General features: G+C 41.8%; 1 protein-coding gene across 1 annotated transcript; it reads left to right on the forward strand.

Moving 5' to 3' along the window:
- The first annotated feature begins 11,142 nt into the window (after positions 1 to 11,142).
- Positions 11,143 to 18,871, forward strand: CYP2E1 (cytochrome P450 family 2 subfamily E member 1). The gene is made up of 9 exons (XM_071748835.1): positions 11,143 to 11,419; positions 12,809 to 12,971; positions 13,705 to 13,854; positions 15,150 to 15,310; positions 15,745 to 15,921; positions 16,353 to 16,494; positions 16,782 to 16,969; positions 17,398 to 17,539; positions 18,030 to 18,871. Exons 1-9 carry the CDS (start codon positions 11,255 to 11,257, stop codon positions 18,209 to 18,211), a joined length of 1,470 nt encoding a protein of 489 aa, XP_071604936.1. The 5' UTR covers positions 11,143 to 11,254; the 3' UTR covers positions 18,212 to 18,871.
- Positions 18,872 to 20,718: the final 1,847 nt, after the last annotated feature.

Raw genomic sequence — 20,718 nt, forward strand, 5'->3', positions numbered from 1 at the left:
CATCTAGCTTTTATTTCTTAACTCAGTATCTAGTACTGCATGTCTTAAAAACCTTGAAAGAATGACAGGTGCTGCATAGAGAAATTAAGCACTTGCTCCTTGAGAAATGTAGTTATTTCTCTCATTCATGCATGATTTGGAAAAGGGTGCTACTTAAACATACATCTTTTCTATTTCGTATAAAACACAGGCATGGACATAGAACTGATATTAGATTTTCTTTATAGAAATCTTTTTCCCATTTTGTCCACTAGCTGAAGAGTTTCAGAAAAATGTGGAAAGTCACTTCCTGTTACTGAGGAAGTGTATTTAAGACTTGTGCATCTTCCTTTTACCTGGTGTCTGGTCACAGGAGAGAATGGTCCAGCATAAAATACCATTAGTGATAGAGAGAAAGGAGCTGGGAAAGGTTGTCCTAAAGGACTATCACAGAGAGGAGAAACCCTGAGGTTTTCTCCCCATGCAGATTAAAAAAAATGTCTCCTTGAGAAGAAAAGGAGTCCTTGAGATGGAGAGAAACATCAGTGAGGGGACAGAGCAGGCATTTCCCTGCTGAAGTCTCTGACTATGAGTTCATCAGTGACAGTGAGGATTTAGACCTCTACAGCAAACCTAGCTCTCATCACTGACTTTCCATGCAGTCCTCTTCTCTCAGGGTGAGTTTACTGTGGTAAACTCTTTATTCACTTCCCCAAACACCAAACATCCTTTGCAAAACCCACAAGAAGTAGACTACTTTTTTTTTTTTTTTTTTTTTTTTTTTTTTTTTTTTTTTTTTTTTTTTTCCCAAGTCAGTCCTCATGCCTCCTTTGTAGAAAGCTTATGAGAAAGTTGTTTCCTGCAGTGTGCAAGTTTTAGCCTCTTAGAGAGCAAACACATTCAGGCTTGGCCACTCAAAATTATTTGCTTTGTTGTACGTAAAGGTAGAATGGAATAGATGCTATAAGACCTGTTCCTAACTATCAAGTTTTAATTGACAACCAGCCTTCCCTGCCACAGTAGCAGCAATATGGTATCTAGGAATTAATTGCATATGCTGAGGTAATAGCACAGAGAGTTAACTTGGCTTTATTTGCACTATAAACAGCAATAAATATTGCACAATTTGGACATGGCTGGTAAGTGCAGAGGTTAACTGAGTCATGGGATTTTAAGGCCAGCAGATGTGGGTATAATTACTTAGAGTGATCTCAGCATAACACATGGCATTGGTTTTCCCTGAAGCATTTCCCTTCTTGAGTTCAAAAGAGGGACTCTTCATCTAGGAAAAAATCTTCTGTGAAAACATCCACTCATTATTTACTGAAATTCACAGTTCACCCTGGTGCTTGAGTTACTTGTTTCACTTGTCTCAGCCTCTTGCTATTACAGATGTGTGCTATGGTTCTTATTCTGTTTGCATTCATTTTTTGCTTTTTGCAGCTGACAGCTTCTTGCAGTAGTTTTGTGCAGCTGAAGATCCTTCTCTGACCAGTTCCCTGCTACATCCTTCCCCTTTTTTTTGAAAAACGAATTTAATTCTCAGAACCTTTTGCTCTAAGACTTTCTTTAGACCTCTTGTTCATTACCACTGTATCTTTATTAACACTGTGTGGGCAGCATGAGGAAAGCTGACAACAACTATGATTCAGTGGCTGTTCCAGTAATTATTTCATAGAATGCATTATTCTGTGCCTGCAATTGCTGTCTTCAGTTTGTCCCTGGATTTAGATCTCCAACATGTAAAATCAAAGCAACAGGTCATTTGCTTGCAACCAGCAGCTCAAAAGATCCAGACTAGATGAAGATATCTGTGCCCCAACCTCACTAGTTCCAGTTACTGGAGGATACTGGTGTGTTTCTATGATTTATCAGCAACGTCTTCATTGCACCAGCAAAAAGCAAAAGCTGATGTTACAGTTGTCCACAGTAACAGATAAGATGTTTTGTGTCTTCAGCAGTGACAGGAGAGAAGAGCTTTATCAGCTGAAGAATTACGTTCCAGCCTGAATATGCCTTTGTCTGGCAAACACTGTGAAGGTAAACTGGGGATGCTGACAAAGGGGTTGCTGCTTCTGACAGGTTTCTCCAGAAGTACAGTTTTCATTTTTGTGAGGCAAATTGTAATTGAAAGAATAAGCAATATTCTTTTCACAGCTAAAGTAATTTTGGAAGCACAGCTAAAGTAATTTGGAGCTGCTTCTCACAGTCTATCGCTTTTAAAATGAGAAGCAACAAAATGGTTTAAGTGTTCATTTGGTTGGGGTGTTTTTTTGTTTGGTTTTTTTTTTTTTTTTTTTTTTTTTTTTTTTTTTTTTGATTAGTTGGTTGGGATTTTTAAGCAAATATCAGTATATCTTATTGGGCACATGGTTTATTCTAGTGACCTTGCCTTACACACAGAACAGGCACAGCAAAGGCAGAGCTATGTGGAGTGGGGTTTTTTTGAGACCATGAATGATGTTCTGCTGACCCAATACTGAACTGTTCTACTGATGGGTAACTACTGACCCAAAGTTATCAGTGAGGTTAGGAGGTAGCATCAGAATACCTGTAGAATATTAAAGTGTCCCTGTACCACCTGTGTAATTTTAGTGTGAAGAGCAGTTTTAGGTGTTGCAAATTATTTGACATTACCACCTTATCTTCAGCAGTTATCTCTCTCTTGATGAAAGTCTTTGCCTCAGGGTACAGCAAAAGTGAAGGCAGAAGATCTCTGTTGATCCTCTCTTGATACTGGACACAAAAATGGGTAATGTTCTAGGGCTGCTCTAAACTGATAGAGCTAATTTGAAATAATTGATGGCTATGTGGATTTATACCCACTCAGAGATTTTCTTTACCTTTAAAGATACTGCTGACTATTCTGATCCTTTCATGTTTGTTCCTGGAAATGGCATTCTTCCCTCACCAGATGTCTGTTTATGGATAGTATTTGTGGGTAGATTATTTTCCAAAACACTAGAGGGCAGCGTTATTATATTGAAATAGATCTCTGCAGTCTTGGACAATACTGGTACCAGCAGTATGTGATCTGGTTTGTCCTGCTTGTCTTCTCCAAGAAGATTGAACAAAGTTCATCTCCAATTCTGATTGATGGGACAATTAAGTTATCATTGAATTTTTGACATTTTTTAAATGAGTCCTCATTATTCTTTGTTGTGCTAAAGCAGACTTCAAACATAAAAGTCTGGCACTTGGGTACGATGTGCTTGCTGGCTTGTACTCACTATCTCTGCCTTTGCATTGGATCACCTGTTGGTTCAAATCATAGGATCCTAGAATCATAAAATGATTTTAACTGGAAGGGACCTTGGAGATCACCTAGTCCCAAGCTTCCTGCATGGGCAGGGACACTTCCCACTAAACCAGGTTGCTCCAAGCCCCATCCAACCTGGCCTTGAACAATTCCAGGGATGCGGCAGACACATCTCCTCTGGGCAACCTGTGCCAGTGCCTCACCAACCTTGCACTAAAGAATTTCTTCCTAATGTCTGACCTAAATTGCCCTCTTCCAGTTTAAAACCATCACCCTTTATCCTGTCACTACACACCCTTGTAAAATTTTCTCCCCAGCTTTCCTGTAGGACCCCTTCAGGTACTGGAAAGCTGCTGTAAGGTCTCCCCAGATCTTTCTCTTCTCCAGGCTGAACAAATCCAACTCTCAGTCTGTCTTCATGGGTGAGGTGCTCCAGCCCTCTGATCACCTTCATTGCCCTCTTCTGGACTAGCTCCAACATCTCCATGTCCTTCCTGTGTTGGGGCTCCAGGACTGGTCACAGTAGTCCAGATGGGGTCTCAAGAGAGTGGAATAGAAGGGGACAATAACCCCCCTTGACCTGCTGGTCATGCTTCTTTTGATGCAGCCCAGGATATGGTTGGCTTTCTGGTCTGGAAGCACACACTGCTGGCTTGTGTTTTGCTTCTCATCAACCAGCACCCTCAAGTCCTACTCCCAGGGCTGTTCTCAATCAGTTCTCCACCCAACCTGTATTTGTGCTTGGGATTTCCCTGACTCAGGTTCAGGACCTTGCACTTGGCCTAGTTGAACTTCATGAGATTGGAAACAGCCCAGCCCTCAAGCCTGCCAAGGTCTTTCTGGATGGCAGCCCATCCTTCCAGCATGTCAGCCACAACATCCAGCTTGGAGTCATCAGGGAACTTTCTGAGGTTGCCTAAATTCCACTGTCCGTATCTCTGACAAAGATAGTGAACAGCATTAGTCCCAATACTGACCCTTGAGGAACACCACTGATCACTGTCCCCATCTGAACATCAGGCAGCTGGCCACCACTCTTTGAGTGCAATTACCCAGCCAATTAATTATCCACTGACTGGTTCATCCATCCATCAAATCCATACCTTTCCCGTTTAGAGACCAGGATGTCATGTAGGACAGTGTCAAATGTCTTGCAGAAGTCCAGGTAGATGATATTAGTTACTCTCTCTTTGTCCACCAATTCTGTGACCCCACCATAAAAGGCTAAATTGACCACTTCTGTCAGGCATAACTTGCCCTTGGTGAGGCCATGTTGGTTGCCACCAACCACCACCACATTTTCCATGTGCCTTAGCAGAGCCTTCAGGAAGATTACACCAGGTTCTTACTCAGCACAGAGGTGAGATTGACTGCCCTGGAGTCAGGCCATCAATACATGCTTAGGTGTAAGAGCAGGAAGGTGCTGCCTCTGTGTGCAAGTTGCTGTACAGCATCTGCTTGAGTTTTTCCCACTGTTCCTGCAGGCTCCCTCCTGCCACACAGGCTCTCCCAGCAGCACTGTAAGGGACAGCCCTTAGTGACACTCAGCAAGAATGTCATAACTGGGCTGTTGCCATCCATCTGGCAATACCAAACATGGCTATTGCCTTGACACACTCAGTTCTTGGGGTTTTGCATGCCAGGAGGGTGACAAATCTATGGTGATTCTGAACTGAGTGTTCACACGCTATCTCTTGGTCTGGGGGGAGTCTGATCTTATCCAACACTTCTCCTGCTCACAAGATTTCCCAGGAAGAGACTAGATGCTTCTCAGGTTATCTGGCATTACTCTCTGGAATGCAGACCTTTGAGAGCTTCTACTCTTTCTGTTCTGCACAAAACAAAGACAGATTTTCTCGAAGCAAGCAAGGTCAGAACAGTAAGAATTTAGCATTTCAGGTGACAGAGAAAAGTGGATGGGATTAGAAATCCCAAATACTGAATGGGTCTGAGGACAACTACAGAAAATTTCATAAAGCCTGCCCTTACACTACAGTCAGTGAGAACACAGAAAATCAAGTTGTATTAAGTCATTTCAGCTTCAATAGATGACTCAACATTTCTACCACTGTGGTAGATCAGTGGGTCAGGGCCAAAACCCCACTTTTTCCATTTAAGGGAGGTGTGTTTTCCTGACCTGCAGAAAATAATGCAGTCAGGTGATGTCAAGGGAAAAGGCTGAATAAGATTAACTAAATTTAATTGAGTAACAAAGAAAGCAGAAATGTGGATTAAGACCCTAGATCTCAACAGTCATAGGCTTTAGGTAACTCTGCCCCTAAATTCAGAGACAGATTTTCTAGCTCAGGTCCATCTCTAACTGTCTGCTTATCTCCAAGCTTCAGGGTATGACAGTCACTAGAGAGGGATACCCTGAATACTTCACCACACAACCCAGGGCCTGAGCTTCTGGTGGATTTGCAGAAACCCACATTTTTCACTCCTTTACCAGGGAGATGCCAACATAAGAGAGGTTGTACCTTGTAAAAGGAAGAACAGGAAAGAAACTGGCTACTGTAAAACAAGTAAAGATGTTTTGTCAAGATATGATTTTCATAAAATCAATATTCAAGACATAGGAGTGGATATCCTAGCTGGACTTGCAAAAATCATGTGGTAAGTAATGTCACTTTTATCTCTTGTGGAGGCTGTAAAATGTGTTATCTCTGTTCTAACCATTGAACTCCCCAGTGATTTTATAGAAAGGTTAATTTGCCTCTGGCTTTGCTGTTCTTTTCCTTCTCCTTCCTTATATGCTCCCTGTGGGATGAACTGCACTGCTTGACTTAGCTCCCCAAATCCAAGCTGCTGTTGTCTTTGGAAGTTGCAAGACAGAAGTGCTTGGGAAGAATGTCATCAGGAAAGACTTGAGTTTAACCAGAGGTTTCACTGTAATTAGACAGGCACTTGTTGATTCATACTATGCTTCTCTTTCTTTTTAAGCCTCCTAGGTACTGGTTATTAGTTACTGCTAATAAAGTATTCACATCCTCAGATTTACCCAGTTCCCAGCTCTGGTAAGACCCTCTGCTTACTGCCCAGTACTGGTCATGCAGGTGGGCAGTGATGAGGTTACCAAGAAAAGTCCCAAGACAGTAAAAAGGAACTTCAGGGCATTGGGCAGGATTGTTGAGGGTTCAGGAGCACAGGTGGTATTTTCCTCAATTCCTTTAGTGGCAGAGAATGCTGAAAGGAATAGGAAATCACACCTGATCAACAGGTGGCTTAGAGGGTGGTGTCATAGGTTGAAATTTGGCTTTTTTGATCATGGGGATGTTTACATGGCACCTGACCTGCTGGAGAAGGATGGAGCAGAACTATTCAGGAGAGAGAAAAAGATTTTTGGCCAGGAGTTGGCAGGGCTCATCAACAAGGCTTTAAGCTAAGTTTGAAGGGGGAAGAGGATAAAACTGGAACTACTAGAAATGAGCCTAGGGGTGGTATGCTGATGCTAGGGGTGAAACCAATAGCTCATATCAAGTGCACCTACAACAATGCATGCAGCATGGGCAATATAGAGGAGGAGCTGGAATCCATGTGTGACAGGACAGCTATGATGTAGCTGCCATCACAGAAACACGGTGGGAGGATTCTCATGACCAGAGTGCTGCAATGGATGGCTAAAAGCTCTTCAGAAAGGGTACATAGGGCAGGAGAGCCAGTGGGGTAGCTCTGTGTGTTAAGCAGTGTTTCAATTGCATGGAGCTTTATGATAGTGATGATAAGGCTGAGCATCTGTGGCTAAGGATGAAGGTAAATAAGGAGGATATCCTGCTAGTTGGTTGTTATAGACCACCCCATGAGGATGAGGAGGCAGACAAGGCATTTTACAAGCAGCTGGCAGAGGTCTCACAATCACTATCCCTTGTTCTGGTGGGGCACTTCAGCCTACCAGATGTCTGCTGGAAGTATAAAATAGCAGAGATGTCAGGCTAGGAGGTTCCTCAAGTGTATGGAAGACTACGTCCTGACCCAGCTGGTAAGTGAGCCTTCAAGAGGACTGGAGGGGGAACACCACTGGTGAGCAGTCACCAACTGTAATTTTGCTTTCAGCTAAGTCTCTTGTAAGTAGCTGCACTTACTGAAATTAACAGCAAGTTTCTCAGTCTGGGTCTGCTTCTAGGACTGATAACACTGATGTTTATAGTTACAGCTATAGAATGGTGTGCAGAACCAAGGCCACTGCTGGGTTCTGAGGAACATCTTATGGTCCAGAAAGAGAAAAGGAGTAAAGAGATCACACCTGCAACCCTCCTAAGGAGGAGCAGACAAGACAAATGACCAAAATTGACCTAACAGAGTATTCCATCCCATACATGTTATTCTCAGTATAAATTTGAGGTATCATGGGGGTAAAACTTCTGCCTTCTTTCTTTGTTTGGCCTTTCAACTTTGCCCTTCTTCACCTGTCCCTGTTTGCTTTGGCATCCTGGGAGGATTCCATCCATTCCTCTGCCTGTGGTCCTGATCCCTGCCAGCCTGAATCTGTGTGTTCCTGCCTCCAGCTCCCGACTGCTGCTGACTCCAGGAGTCCAGCCTGGACTTTCCCAGGGCTGCCCTGCAGCCACAGGGGTGATGTGAGAGTTACTGGGGGGAAGGGGGAGGGATGTAGTATTGTTTTTCTGTATATTTGTATATATTTGATTATTTTTACTTTTTATAATTACTGTTTCATTAAAGCTGTGTAGTTTAGTTTCCAACCATTAAGTCTCTCTCCCTTATTCTCTCTTCTTTCTTTATCAGGGAGGGGAGAGGGGTTAATAGAGAGCACCTGTTATTTGGTTAATTGCCAGCCCAGCCTTAAACTGTGACATGACTCCAGATTTCTTCTTTCCTTTTTGCATACTTGACTGGAAACAAAATTCAGAAACATAAAACCATGAGAAAAAGCAATTACTGCTCCCTCACATTACCTGTGTTTGCAGGCTAATAATGAAATCAAGTTGTTTGAGAAAAAGTGAGAAGTGGAAATGCTCTGGAACTCCTAGGGTCTTCTTGAAGCTCTCAGGGTCTTCCCCCTTACTACTATTTTCTTTTCCAACCATTACAATTTGTTTGATTCTGTGGCTTCTCTCCTCTTGGCCTGCAAGGACATAGCCTGTGAGCAATTAAAAATTCAGGAGCTGCACTTAGTGTTTGGGCTGACAATTTTCTGCCTTAATTTCTTATTTTCTGTAATGCAGCAGTCTGCAGTCTGCAAAATATATTCAAATGAACCAAATTACTCTCCCACCAATAGCAGCACAAACACAATAAGAATTAATCTGATTAAGATATTATGACTAGAGCTTGAGACACTTGATTTAGACATAGGAAAACCACTTTACTACATAAAAAGAGGATGGTGCTATGTCTTTAAAAAAAAGACAAAGCCTTTATTAAGGTTGAATTACTTTTAGGCAGGTGTTTACCCTCACTTGATCTCTAAGTCACCCTAAGTACACCTGGATCAAATAACAAGTAATAGTTCTTCATTAACAGGCTTTAGTCTGACAAGTTCATGTGCCTTACATGGAAAGGTACAATATAAGAGGTCATGGTACATTGAAAGAGATCATGGAAGTTCACTCTTCATCTGCAATGAAAGATATTTTGAAAGTCTGATGTTGGACCTTTCCAGATGATGCCTGGGCTAACTGAGTTCATTAAGAAACATTTAACCAACCCATTTGCCCTGATAAATCAAACATCCCTTGTGCCAAGTCCTTGTGAAATATCAGCTGGGCTGTGTTTGGTTAGTTCTTATTTATACTTTGTTTTGCAGCTCTATCATCTGACCTATTGACTACTAACAGAATCCATTGTACTGTACTACATGTAGATCACCGTGCATCTTTCACCTTAGCACTACTGGGAGCACTATTCAGTTAATAGCTCAATTTGACAGTGTTACAGTTTGAAGTTTTGGATCCACAAAGTCCAACCACCAAGGGTTGGGTGCAAGCATAAAGTTTTATTTGACAAAATACATGAGCAAAGTGATATAATCCTGTGAAGATATGGCAGATATATTGCGAGGCAAAAGAGAGAAAGAGAGAGAGGGTAGAGAAAAGAATGAGAGAGAGAAGAAAGAAAAAAAAAAAAAAAAAAAAAAAGGATTGAGAAAGAAAAAGAGAGGGATATCACCACCCATGGATGTAGCAGCATCCAGTGATCTTTCTTCAGGATGGTGATCAGATTCCAGATGGGGCAAAGGTCCAGTGCAGGGTGGTGGGCTGGTGGTAGGCAACGACAAATTAACACTTGGGTGTTCCTTATATAAAACAGGTGTCCACTGCTCTCAAGGTTGATTCAGGCCCCTGGAATCTTGCCCTTTAATTTCCCATAAGCTCCAGGAATTTTGCCTCTTAGGAGGGTCCCCTCACCCCCACTGAAAAGGCTGTTGTTGGCTGGCCTTGGACTGTTACAGGTTGTTAGCCAGCCCCGAGACTCCCCCTGGCCAACAACCTCCACCTGACATTTTCAGTCATTGTGGGTCTACACCCCAGTATTTCACTTGCCACACTGTCCTTCGAGGCAAAGAAGATTCCACTGAGTGGAACCTCACAGACAGTCAGATGGGAAGAAGGTAAGGTACATATCCAGCATATCCAGCTTTTTTTTTTTTTTTAATTGACATGAGAAAGAACTTTGCCTCTAGCATTATACTATCATTCACACCCATGATTGTGTAACTAATTCCTTGCTTCCATTTGAAGTGGCAATGCTCAAAAATTTCATTGCACATGCTCAAAGAGTAAGGGGCTCTTAGTTTGTAGGGGTCCCTCTAGCCTATGGGTGGGAATTTTAGTATGCTAATAGCTCATTAATATAGTAATGGCATGTTAATACAGTGAATCCAATTACTCAATGGTTTTTTTCATTCCCAGTGCTCAAGGCTGTAACCAAGGTAAGTTATGGGGAGTACTCTTTCCCATCCATCCTTTTCATATGTCTAGGTGCTAGTCAAAGGTTGGACTGGATGATCTTGGAGGTCTCTTCCAACCTAAACATTTTGTGATACTGTGTAATTCCATAATTATATTACAGAAGTGGAGGTGGAATGCCTGGGAAGAACTTGGAGTGATGCCCTTTTTCAACCATGGTAACTCCTTCCACTGAGCTCAGATACCAGACTTGATGGCAGATAGCAACTTATCATATAATCATAGATTGGTTTGGGTTGGAAGGGACCTTAAGGATCATCCAGCTCCAACCCCCCTGCATGGGCAGGGACACCTCCCACTAGATCAGGTTGCTCAAGGCCCCATCCAACCTGGCCTTGAACACTTCAAGGAGGGGGCAGCCCCAGCTTCCTTGGGCAACCTGTACCAGTGTCTTACCACCCTCACAGGAAAGAATTTCTTCCTAATGTCTAACCTAAATCTCCCTCTTCAAGTTTGAAACCATCTCCCCTTGTTCTCTCACTACACACCTGTGTAAAAAGCCCTACCCCAGCTTTCTTGTAGGGCCCCTTCAGATACTGGAAGGTTGCTATAAGGTCACCTCAGAGCCTCCTTTTCTCCAGGCTGAGCAACCCCAACTTCCTCAGCCTGTCTTCACAGGGAAGGTGCTCCAGCCCTCTGATCATTTTAGTGTCTCTCCTCTGGACACATTCAATGAGCAATATGTCCTTCTTATGCTGGGGAAATGCAAGATATGCATGAGGGTAAAGAGGAAGAACTTAAGCACACAAATAGTAGCGACGCTCTAAGTATTTCTGCATTTTGAGGTTTTTTGACAGCATGAGGATGTGGTTTCTCTAGTCCTGCATGAATGATTACTCAGAAAAAAACAAGCTGGAGAGGTAAAAAAATCCGCATGCAAACAAGGAGTTCATCTCTAGTTTGTCATTCTTATCTTGAGCAGATTAATAAGTAAACTTGTATCTCAGTAGGAATAGGGAGGCACTATTGGCTAATTTCATCCATGTACTTTGGTATCACATCATATAAATAAGCATGGATTTACAGGTCCAACATCAGGCTTTTCTGACACTCAACTTTTCTTCCTCAGCGCAACACAGAGCTCCTGGGAATGACCACTATATTCTTGCTGCTCTGTATCTCATGTCTTCTTCTCTTTTTCACATGGAGAAGCAGATCACAGAAAGGGAAGGAGCCTCCTGGTCCCATGACTCTCCCCATTATTGGAAACATTCTCCAGCTGGACCTGTGGAACATACCTGAAAGCTTGAAGATGGTAAGACACTACCTCCTTCTTTCCTATGTTGTCTCAATTGCATATTAAAAAAGTCTAGTCCAGACTGTCTCAGCTTAATTCACAAGCTCAGTTTGCATTGACCGAATTTCAAACTCAAACGGAAACAGAAGCTTTCCCAGAAATACATGCTTCTTAAGTGTACATAGCTATATATGCAATAACCTATATATATAAGTCTATATATTTGCAGCAATGACACTCATGATGAGTCCTCTGATGACCACATGGCAGTACTGCAGTTTGCAGTGGATTTGCAATCAGGGCACTGCTGCTGCTGTGATGTTCATCATACTCCTGGGACTGGCTCCTCACCACTCTGGCAACATGGCATCTTTTTGGGGAGGACTCTGCTCCATTTAATGCCTCTGCTCTCTAGCAGATAGGTAGGATCTCCTGAGAGTGGAAGTAGCAAGTGAAGCAGCTGAGGATTCAGAGATGAACTGTGCAGTCTATTCCATCTTCTGGCTGATTTCATGCATCTGTGAAACAAAACCCTTGTGTTGCAAGGCCTGAGTTTAGGTGGAAGGGAGTTCAGCTGGACTGCCTGAGGGGATTGTGAGGGCAGATGGATAGGAAGAGGGGTTGTCGTTGGACTCTTTAGAAGAAAATTGTGGTAATGACTGCCATCACAGTGCATATCATCAGATGCAGTCATACCCATAACAGTTCCTTTTGTCATTGTTGCTTGTGAATGCTGAAAACCATTAGCACCCTCAGACACACTGCTTTGTTTCAGAGAACTAGGTGATTCATTTTCCCACCATAAGAACTTGTGATAATATCTACCTTATTTTTTTAAAGTGAGCATGAGAGGAAGTGTTCTGAATCAGGCCAAGAAGCCCAAGAATTCCGCAACTGTAGCCAAATGCAGGTGCTTTTTGAAAGAGTACACAATGAGTGCAAGGATGCAGTGACTGCTATATATAGTCAGCCAGTTTCCAGGGATCTGTGGCCCAGTGGATTTTGGAGACAACTGTGGTGTGTTTGTGCTCAAAAACCCTTTAGTCACTGGCTTCCACAAGTGTATGTACATAAGTGTATGTAATTGCTTTTTGAGTCCATGCAAACTGTTGGCCACTGTGCCCTCTAGAGAGACGTTCCAGACTGTTTTGCCAGCCCCGCAAAGAACTATTTTCTTTTCTGGGATTCAGAACACCTCACCATTTCCATTCCTGTCCCTTATTCCTTGTACAATTACCTCTGTCTGTAATTCACAGTTGAAAGTTTGCTATTCTGCTGCTAATCAGATCATGTCTCAGAGATGCTGAAATGATGGCAACATCACCCCTGAGGCTCTTTCACTATAAAAATTCACTTCACACAGTTAACATTCAGATATGTTCTTCTTTGTATTCCTCTTTTCTACAGATCAGCAAGGAGTATGGTCCTGTCTTCACAATACATTTCGGCCCCCAGAAGGTCGTGGTGCTGTATGGCTATGATGTGGTGAAAGAAGCCCTGATTGATCAGGCAGATACCTTCAGTGGAAGAGGCAATCTTCCACTGCTTAAAAAACTCTTCCAAGGCACAGGTACATCCCTGGTAAGGTTAGCATACAAAGCTGATGCTTTCAGGGCTTCAGGAACACAGCTGAGAGGGTACTGGAGGAGGGAGTGGTGGATTTTATTTAGTGCTTTCATGCATAGAAATTAGCAATAAAACACTAAAAGCCCAACATGTTAATGAGACCCTTGAGTAAGTCTGGACCTGTGGAAAACTGTTTAAGGTCCCAGGGCTAATTTTTTTTCACTAAATAACTCACATCATTCTCCCATTTCTGAAAATATTGACAAGATATATACAGATAAAGTACCAGCAAAAGGAAAGTCCACAGCACAACAAAGACAAGATAAGACAGGTTGTCCCAGTAAGGCCCTGAGCTTATTCACCAGGGCAGTTACAAGTCTGGCAATTAACCAGGTAAAATGCACCTATTAAGGGTGTTGTTAATAATGACACACCGTGTCAAGGCACAGTGCAGAACATTTGAGCAGTTATGTCAGTGCAAAGGTTATGTGGATGTGACCAAGCTCAACTCAACATCAATATTACCCCCTTATGTACACCCTAAAGTTTTACTCATGGTGCTGTGGTACATGGATCAGATCTGTCAGCCTTCAGAACTGCAGAGAAGCCAGGGGACTGGGCATATAGCAATTGAGAGGTGTCTTTGCATGTTAAGTATTTACAGTATTGCTCCCATACAGAGGAATATAATAAAAACCTGTTTCCTCATGGAGGTCTGTTTTTCCTGCCTGTGTTAGGCATTGTGACCAGCAATGGGGAGACCTGGAAGCAGCTCCGACGATTCGCACTCCTCACCCTGCGTGATCTGGGGATGGGGAAGAAGAGTGCTGAGGATCGAATCCAGGAGGAAGCTCATTTTCTGGTGGAGAGGCTCAGGAACACACATGGTAGGACATGGATGTTCTGACTTCCTTGACACCCTCTATGTCTGCAATGAGACAATTAGGGGCATAGGGCTGCTTCACTCAGCAGTGGGCATTTCTGCTCCCGAATTCAACAGGCAAAGTTATCACAGCCAGGAGTGGGACAGTGACAGTATGGAGGGATAAACATAGGCGAATCATTTGTTGGAAAGCATCCTTCAATCTGTTTGAGTCCAGTCCATCTGAACATTACAAAATGTCTCCCAGTACTGGCAGGGGCATGCAATAGGAACAAGGACTAATAACCTGCTTTTGAAGGCAGAGAATAAGGCTTCAACCTTTTAACCCTTGGATTTAACCACAGGCATTTTCTGGTAGTATATAAGACAATGTTGCTTCTAAGCACCTCCCCTGAGAGCAGCACAGTACCAGCCTGAACCACAGGCTGCCTTCAGTGTGTGCTTATTCTGCAAGGTGGAAAAGCAGATAGATCTAAAAAAATGTTGAAGCATCACTTTTTCCCATGAGCTATTAGAAATTTCAGTCTGGTGTCACAGATAAATGCTCCTGCTAGAAATCAGAGAATACACTACCAACTGCATTGCTCTTAACCTTTCAGTATCATGGTGACACTGTATTTCCTGTGTTCTCCTGCAAGCTTCCATCCCTGCCTCACCTTGTTACAGGAACTTTTATTGTGTACTAAAAGGCTTTGCAAGCAAGACACACACAGCTGCAAAGTATAAAGCTGTTACTTGCTCAAAATGCAAATAACAAATAGGTAGGACAACATAACTACCAGGCTTAGCATTAGTACATTCATTACTTCTGCTGAGTCTCAGTTGCCAGGGAGTCACCAGTCAGGCAGAGAAGGTGACTGCCACTGCTGCTTGGAATAGGCCGATCCTCCGTGCTGGCAGGCTACCATTTTCTGACTCCTTTTTCTTTTAGGATTTTGTATCTTTTCATGTTGCTGTTGCTCTTCCTGAAACCTGGAAATGTACTCTCTCACTGTCTGCAATTATACCTTTCCTTTCTTTCCTGTCACATGCTGACAGGCATGTCCTAGCTGAAGAGCAGCAAAGCCACTCAGACCAGTGTTCTGCTGAGAACAGGCCAAAAGAGATACATAAAACATTCAAACACAAAAATTAGTTCACTTTGGGTAAAAAGGAATGAACTGGATAAGCCCTTCACCATCCCTCCAAAGGACTGCAGAGCTTTGGGTCTCAAGTGAATGCAAAACTTCTCTGCAGTGTCAGAGGAAGGGATGATGACCCAAATACTGAAAGCTGGATACCATGGGTTTTTTGTTGCAGAGCAACCCTTCAACCCAGCCAACTTCCTAGTCCATGCTGTTTCCAACATCATCTGCTCCATCGTCTTTGGGGATCGGTTTGAATATGAAGACAAGAAATTTCTTACATTAATTGACCTGATAGATGAAAACAACAAGCTCCAGAGCAATGTACAAACACAGGTGTGTAGATTTTAATTTAATTAATAAATCTGTTAATTACTATAATATTTTAACAATGACTACAATGACTATGTATTCATGTTATTATTTTTAATTACAATCATAGTATCATAGAATGATTGGGATGGAATTTCCTAAACTTTGAGAAATTCTATGAAAGCCAAAAGGCAATTAAAAACCTGATTGTTTGGGGTTTTTCCTTACTCTATGGCATTGACATTTTATGTCCAAAGAAGGATATAATTTCAAAAGTTGCTCACGTGAAGTCTATTCTTGAATCTAGTAAAACCATGAAGTAATTAAAGTCCAGTTGAATAATAAAGATCTACTGTTCCAAGATGTTTAGTTGCCCCATTTGCATAGTTACAGTTAAGGGAACCTTTTATTGTATCCACATTAATCACAATGTAATTTTCCACCATTTTATTTTACAGCTATACAATTTCTTCCCAACTGTCATGGACTTTTTGCCTGGGTCTCATAAAAAAATGGTTAAAAATATTGAAAAAGTTGATAAATTTACTTCAGAAATTATAGCAGATCACCAGAAAACCCGGGATCCCACTTGTCCTCGAGATTTTATTGATGCTTTTCTTAACAAAATTGATCAGGTAATGCAAGAGCAAACGATTTATTCAGTTACAAGAATATCATGGTTTGAATCTCTGATTATTTTCAGTTGTGGCAGGGCACTGGAATTTTTCAAATATAGAGGAGAATCTGGTTTTCTTAGCACACGAACTTCATTCTATCCTCTCCATTTTCTTATCAAGAATTTTTAAACCCTGAATTAACAGCACAAGCCAAACTTAAGAAAGCTGAAGACCTATCTGTTTGATGTAATTCAGTGCTCCTCCCATACTAAAAAAGTTTATAATATTATTCAGTGGAAGTACCACAAATGCTGTTGTTCTGGAGAAAAGTGCCCTGTTTCTGAAAGGGCATTAGAAGTGATTAAAACATAATTATGGGTACAGGGCTTTGCTTTTAAACAGGCCGCTTAGTTTTGTCATTCAAAACGTTCTGCTAAATCTTCCTCCAGGAAAAAGGAAATGGTCACTCAGAATTCACCACTGAGACCTTGAGCAGAACCACGCTCGACTTGTTCCTTGCAGGAACAGGGACAACCAGCACTACCCTGAGATATGGAATTCTGATTCTCCAGAAATACCCAGAGATAGTAGGTAATAAAAAAAAGAAAGAAATGATTGAAAAAAATTTAATAGATCATAGGATCAGTTTGGACAATTCCTGTCACTACAGCAAATGGCAATGATTCCCTGACTAAGGAAACATGTAACTGCAGTGTGTAGATGTGCATCGGTCTGAGTTCTCTTCACATGAAAGAGTTATCAATAAGAAGTATGCTGATATATTTCTGGTGCACTAAAAGCAAGTTTTCTGCAAATCAGAAGAGATGTTTAGGCAAACAGATGGAGGACTTGTCCATTTAACACTTATTTCCTAACAGAGAAAATTCAAGAGGAGATTGATTCTGTGATTGGCCGAGACCGAAGCCCCTGCATGGCAGATCGGAGCCGAATGCCCTACACAGATGCTGTGGTCCATGAAATCCAGAGATTCATTGATTTCCTTCCATTTAATGTCCCACATACTGTGATCAAGGACACCAAGATCAGAGATTATTTTATCCCCAAGGTCTGTTCCCCTGTGTCTGAGAACGGTCTATGAATTTAATTTAATTTAATTTAATTTAATTTTATAATTTTATTTTATTTTCAAGCACAAAATGTGATATAGAATTAGAATAATTTCATTTGGAAAGGGATTCTGGAACTTAGTGAGTCAAAATCCTTGTATTTGGAAAAAAAATTTAAAAATCATCCTCTGTGTGAAGAGGGAGACAGAGCTTTTTTTTTTTTTTTTTCACATGAATGTAAGCAATCACAGTTCTAAATATTTGGAAGCAGTATTAAATACCTAAATCAGATTCACTGTCATTTTAAACGTCTTAAAATTTAACATCCCTTCTTATTCAGCTCTGGGGACTTCTGGGTGCCATTTTGCCTAAGCATATCTCTGCTTTAACTTTGTTAATTTTGCTTTAACTTCTTTTGTTAATTCAGGATACTATGATATTCCCCATGCTGACTTCTGTGCTACACGATAGCAAGGAATTTCCAAATCCAGAAAAATTTGATCCAGGACATTTCCTGAATGCAGATGGTACTTTTAAGAAGAGTGACTACTTCATGCCATTTTCTGCAGGTTAGAGCTCTTTCTGGTTCAGATCCTAGACTGTCTCCCCCTAAAACCACTCTGATGGTTTTTGTGGCTCCATCACCATAGTTTGTACAGTGATGTCTGGTGATCTGCTGGCCTCACCTCTGGGCAGCTCTAGCCCCTGAGCTAGAGTTTCAGTTTACTTCCTTTTTTAGCAATCACAAAAGCTCCCCCAGTGCTCTCTAAAAGAAGAGATGTACAAAATGGGACTCAGCCATGCAACTTCTCTCTCCAAACTTACCACAGAACAGCAGCAAAACTCGAGAAACTGAAGCTTTCAAAATGTCTTTGCCCACTCAGCACTCTCATATTGTTCTAGACACTTATGCCCTAGTTAATTTCATTTGCTTCCCCAAAACGCTACCATGCTGCTTGTCCAGTTTGAGATGATTGAGCTTTCACATAACAGTGGTTAAAATCAGTTGCAAACAAAATGTTACATGTCACCTCACTTTTTGTTATTTTTTGCTTGCAGGAAAACGCATCTGTGCAGGAGAAGGTCTGGCTCGAATGGAGATATTCATATTTTTAACAGCCATCCTGCAGAACTTTACTTTGAAATCTGTTGTGGATCACAAGGATATTGACATTTCCCCATTAATCAGCACTCTGACAAATATGCCTCGTCCTTATGAGGTCTCTTTTTGTCCACGTTAGCCAAGTGAAGGCAGTTGCCAGCCCCCAAAACTCATGAAAGCTCTGGATGAATGACAGTCACGTCCCAATTTGTTGAGACCGAAACACTCAGGTTATTTGCTGTTTATGGAGATTATTTGCACTTACGGTTAGAAACATGCTTAGAAAAAATAGTACAGTGCTTTGATAATCACTACAGACAACTCTGAACAGGGTCAGAGAAAGCAATTGCATAGGGAATGATACAGCTCTCTATACACTTACTTCATCCAGTTCAAGTTCCTCTCTGACTTGTGACATCCTGACGTGTGTGGGCAAGAGAGCCCTGATGCTGCTGCTGCTGTCCACAGCAGCTGATCCTCTCAGCACAGCAGGAACAGATGTTTGTACTCCTGAATTTCCATAGACTCTGCCTGAGGTACCTCTCTTCTCTGTCTTTTCAGTTTATTTGTAAAGGTAAACACAAAACTGGGGATTTTTTCAGTTAGAAGATCATCTTGCCTCAGTACATATCTCCTGTGGTGGGGATGGAATTAAACACTGACTAGGTAGGCGGGTCCTCTCCTGCTTGATTATAATTAAGGTTTGTGAAATTAAAATTTATATTACAAAATAAATAAGTAGGCTGAATTGTTTTTCTGAGATCCCAGAATAAAGTTTATACTCCCAAATATATTTCAAGTCTTGTACATACCTGTCTGTTTCATTTCACTCATTTATATGAAATGTATTATGACTTGAAGAGTAATCTGGCCTATAAAATTTCCACTCTTACGTGGGAAGAAGGTTGCACTGACCCTATGAGACCTACAAGAATCCCAACTGTGATGTCAGAGCTGTCCATTGTGGCAAAAGAGGCCAAGATAAATAACACTGGGATCCCCCCATTACTGTTTACTAGATGAATGGTGCCTTGCATCCTCTCATTATTTAATGAAGCAGGTATGAAGCTCACATTGAACTTCTCATCAACCATCACCCCTACAGTCCTTCTCCTCAGAGCTGTTACCAAACCAGTATCCACCCAGCTTGGATTTGTGTTTTGGGATTGCCTCGACCCAGGTGCACAACCTTACACCTATTCTTGTTGAACTTCATGCAGTTTGCATGAACCCACCTCTCAAGCCTGCTAAGGTGCCTCTGGATGGCATCTCTTCCCTCCAGCATGGCAGCCTCACCACACACTTTAGTATCAGTAAATCTGATGAGGTTGCATTCAATTCCACTCAGTGTCACTGACAAAGAAGTTAAACAGCACCTGAGTACCAGCCCCTGAGGAATGCCACTTGATCCAAGTGCCCATTTGGACATCAAGCCATTGACCACAACTGTTTGAGTGCAACCATTCAGCCAGTTCCTCATCCACTGAGTGCTCCATTCATCAAATCCAAATTGGTTCAGTTTTGTCACCAGAATGTCACATGGGACAGTGTTGAGTGCTTTGCACAGGGGCAGGTGGGCAATGCCAGTTGCTCTCCCTCTGTCCACTGACACTGTGACTTCATTGTAAAAGGTCACCAAATATGTCAGGCAGGATTTGCCATTGGTGAAGCCATGGTGACTGTCACCAGTCACCTCTTTATTTTCCATGTGCCTTAGCAGAGCCTCTAGGAGGGTCTGAAAAATAGACCAGCAAATGGCCCAGTGCAGATTCCCTATTCCAGACACCTTACTCCATGCTTGAAAAACAAGGCAGCAGCCAACATAAATCAGCAAGAAAACATCTTTACCTCCCAGACTCCACCATGATATGCAGTGGATTTTGAGATTAGAGGAGGGCTAAAGCAACCTTTACCTTTAAAATTGAACAGCCACTCACACCTCTTAAATGGATTCTTATTTTAATTTTATATTTAAAATTGCAAACAATTCACACTATTTTATTTCATGGATTTCCTACATCATGCCTGTATTGCATTGTTCTCCTTAACTACTCTGTGTGTAGTGCCTTCAAATAAAGTTAACTTTCTATCATACCAGAGAGAAGCCTGATTTCTTTACAGAAGGTTGACTGAAATGCCTTTGTTCCTAGTCCAACTCTTTGGAAATGAAGGAGAGAGATAGGGAGATGAATTTAAAGAGTTTGCAAAAGGAATTTCCTATTTCTTACCTATCTTACCTGATGATGGCAAGCAACCTCATGCTGGCAATGCATGGCAAGATGTATTTCCATCTTCAGAGTTCCTGTTGGTTTTATACATTTTTATTTTTAAAAGGCACCTTTTCCAAGATTTGGTCTTTACTTGCCTTTACAGTGTTAACTTGTGGTTTTTTCTGCTAACATATCGCCCTCTCGTGGCCCTTCTGCGATCCTGTCAGGAAAGAACATGCAGAGAAATGCCACATTGTTACTGAAATTTTCTATGCCCCGATCACACGGATTCCTAGACCTTCCATCAGCCATGAGGTGAGTAGATCTCTTCATCAAACAGCTATAAAATGCACCAGTGATTAAAACAAGACGTTGCTAAGCCAGTAGCCCTACAAAACCAGATCCAGACAGGAGTGTCACTGGAGTGTCTTCAAAC

The sequence above is a fragment of the Heliangelus exortis genome, chromosome 7 (genome assembly GCF_036169615.1).
Source record: "Heliangelus exortis chromosome 7, bHelExo1.hap1, whole genome shotgun sequence".
NCBI lineage: Eukaryota > Metazoa > Chordata > Aves > Apodiformes > Trochilidae > Heliangelus > Heliangelus exortis.

Coding starts and splice junctions, on each gene's coding strand:
- CYP2E1 (XM_071748835.1), top strand. CDS start 11,255: ATGACCACTATATTCTTGCTGCTCTGTATCTCATGTCTTCTTCTCTTT. Junction 15,922..16,352: donor TTCTTAACAAAATTGATCAG/GTAATGCAAGAG, acceptor ATCTTCCTCCAG/GAAAAAGGAAATGGTCACTC. Junction 16,495..16,781: donor GAAATACCCAGAGATAGTAG/GTAATAAAAAAA, acceptor ATTTCCTAACAG/AGAAAATTCAAGAGGAGATT.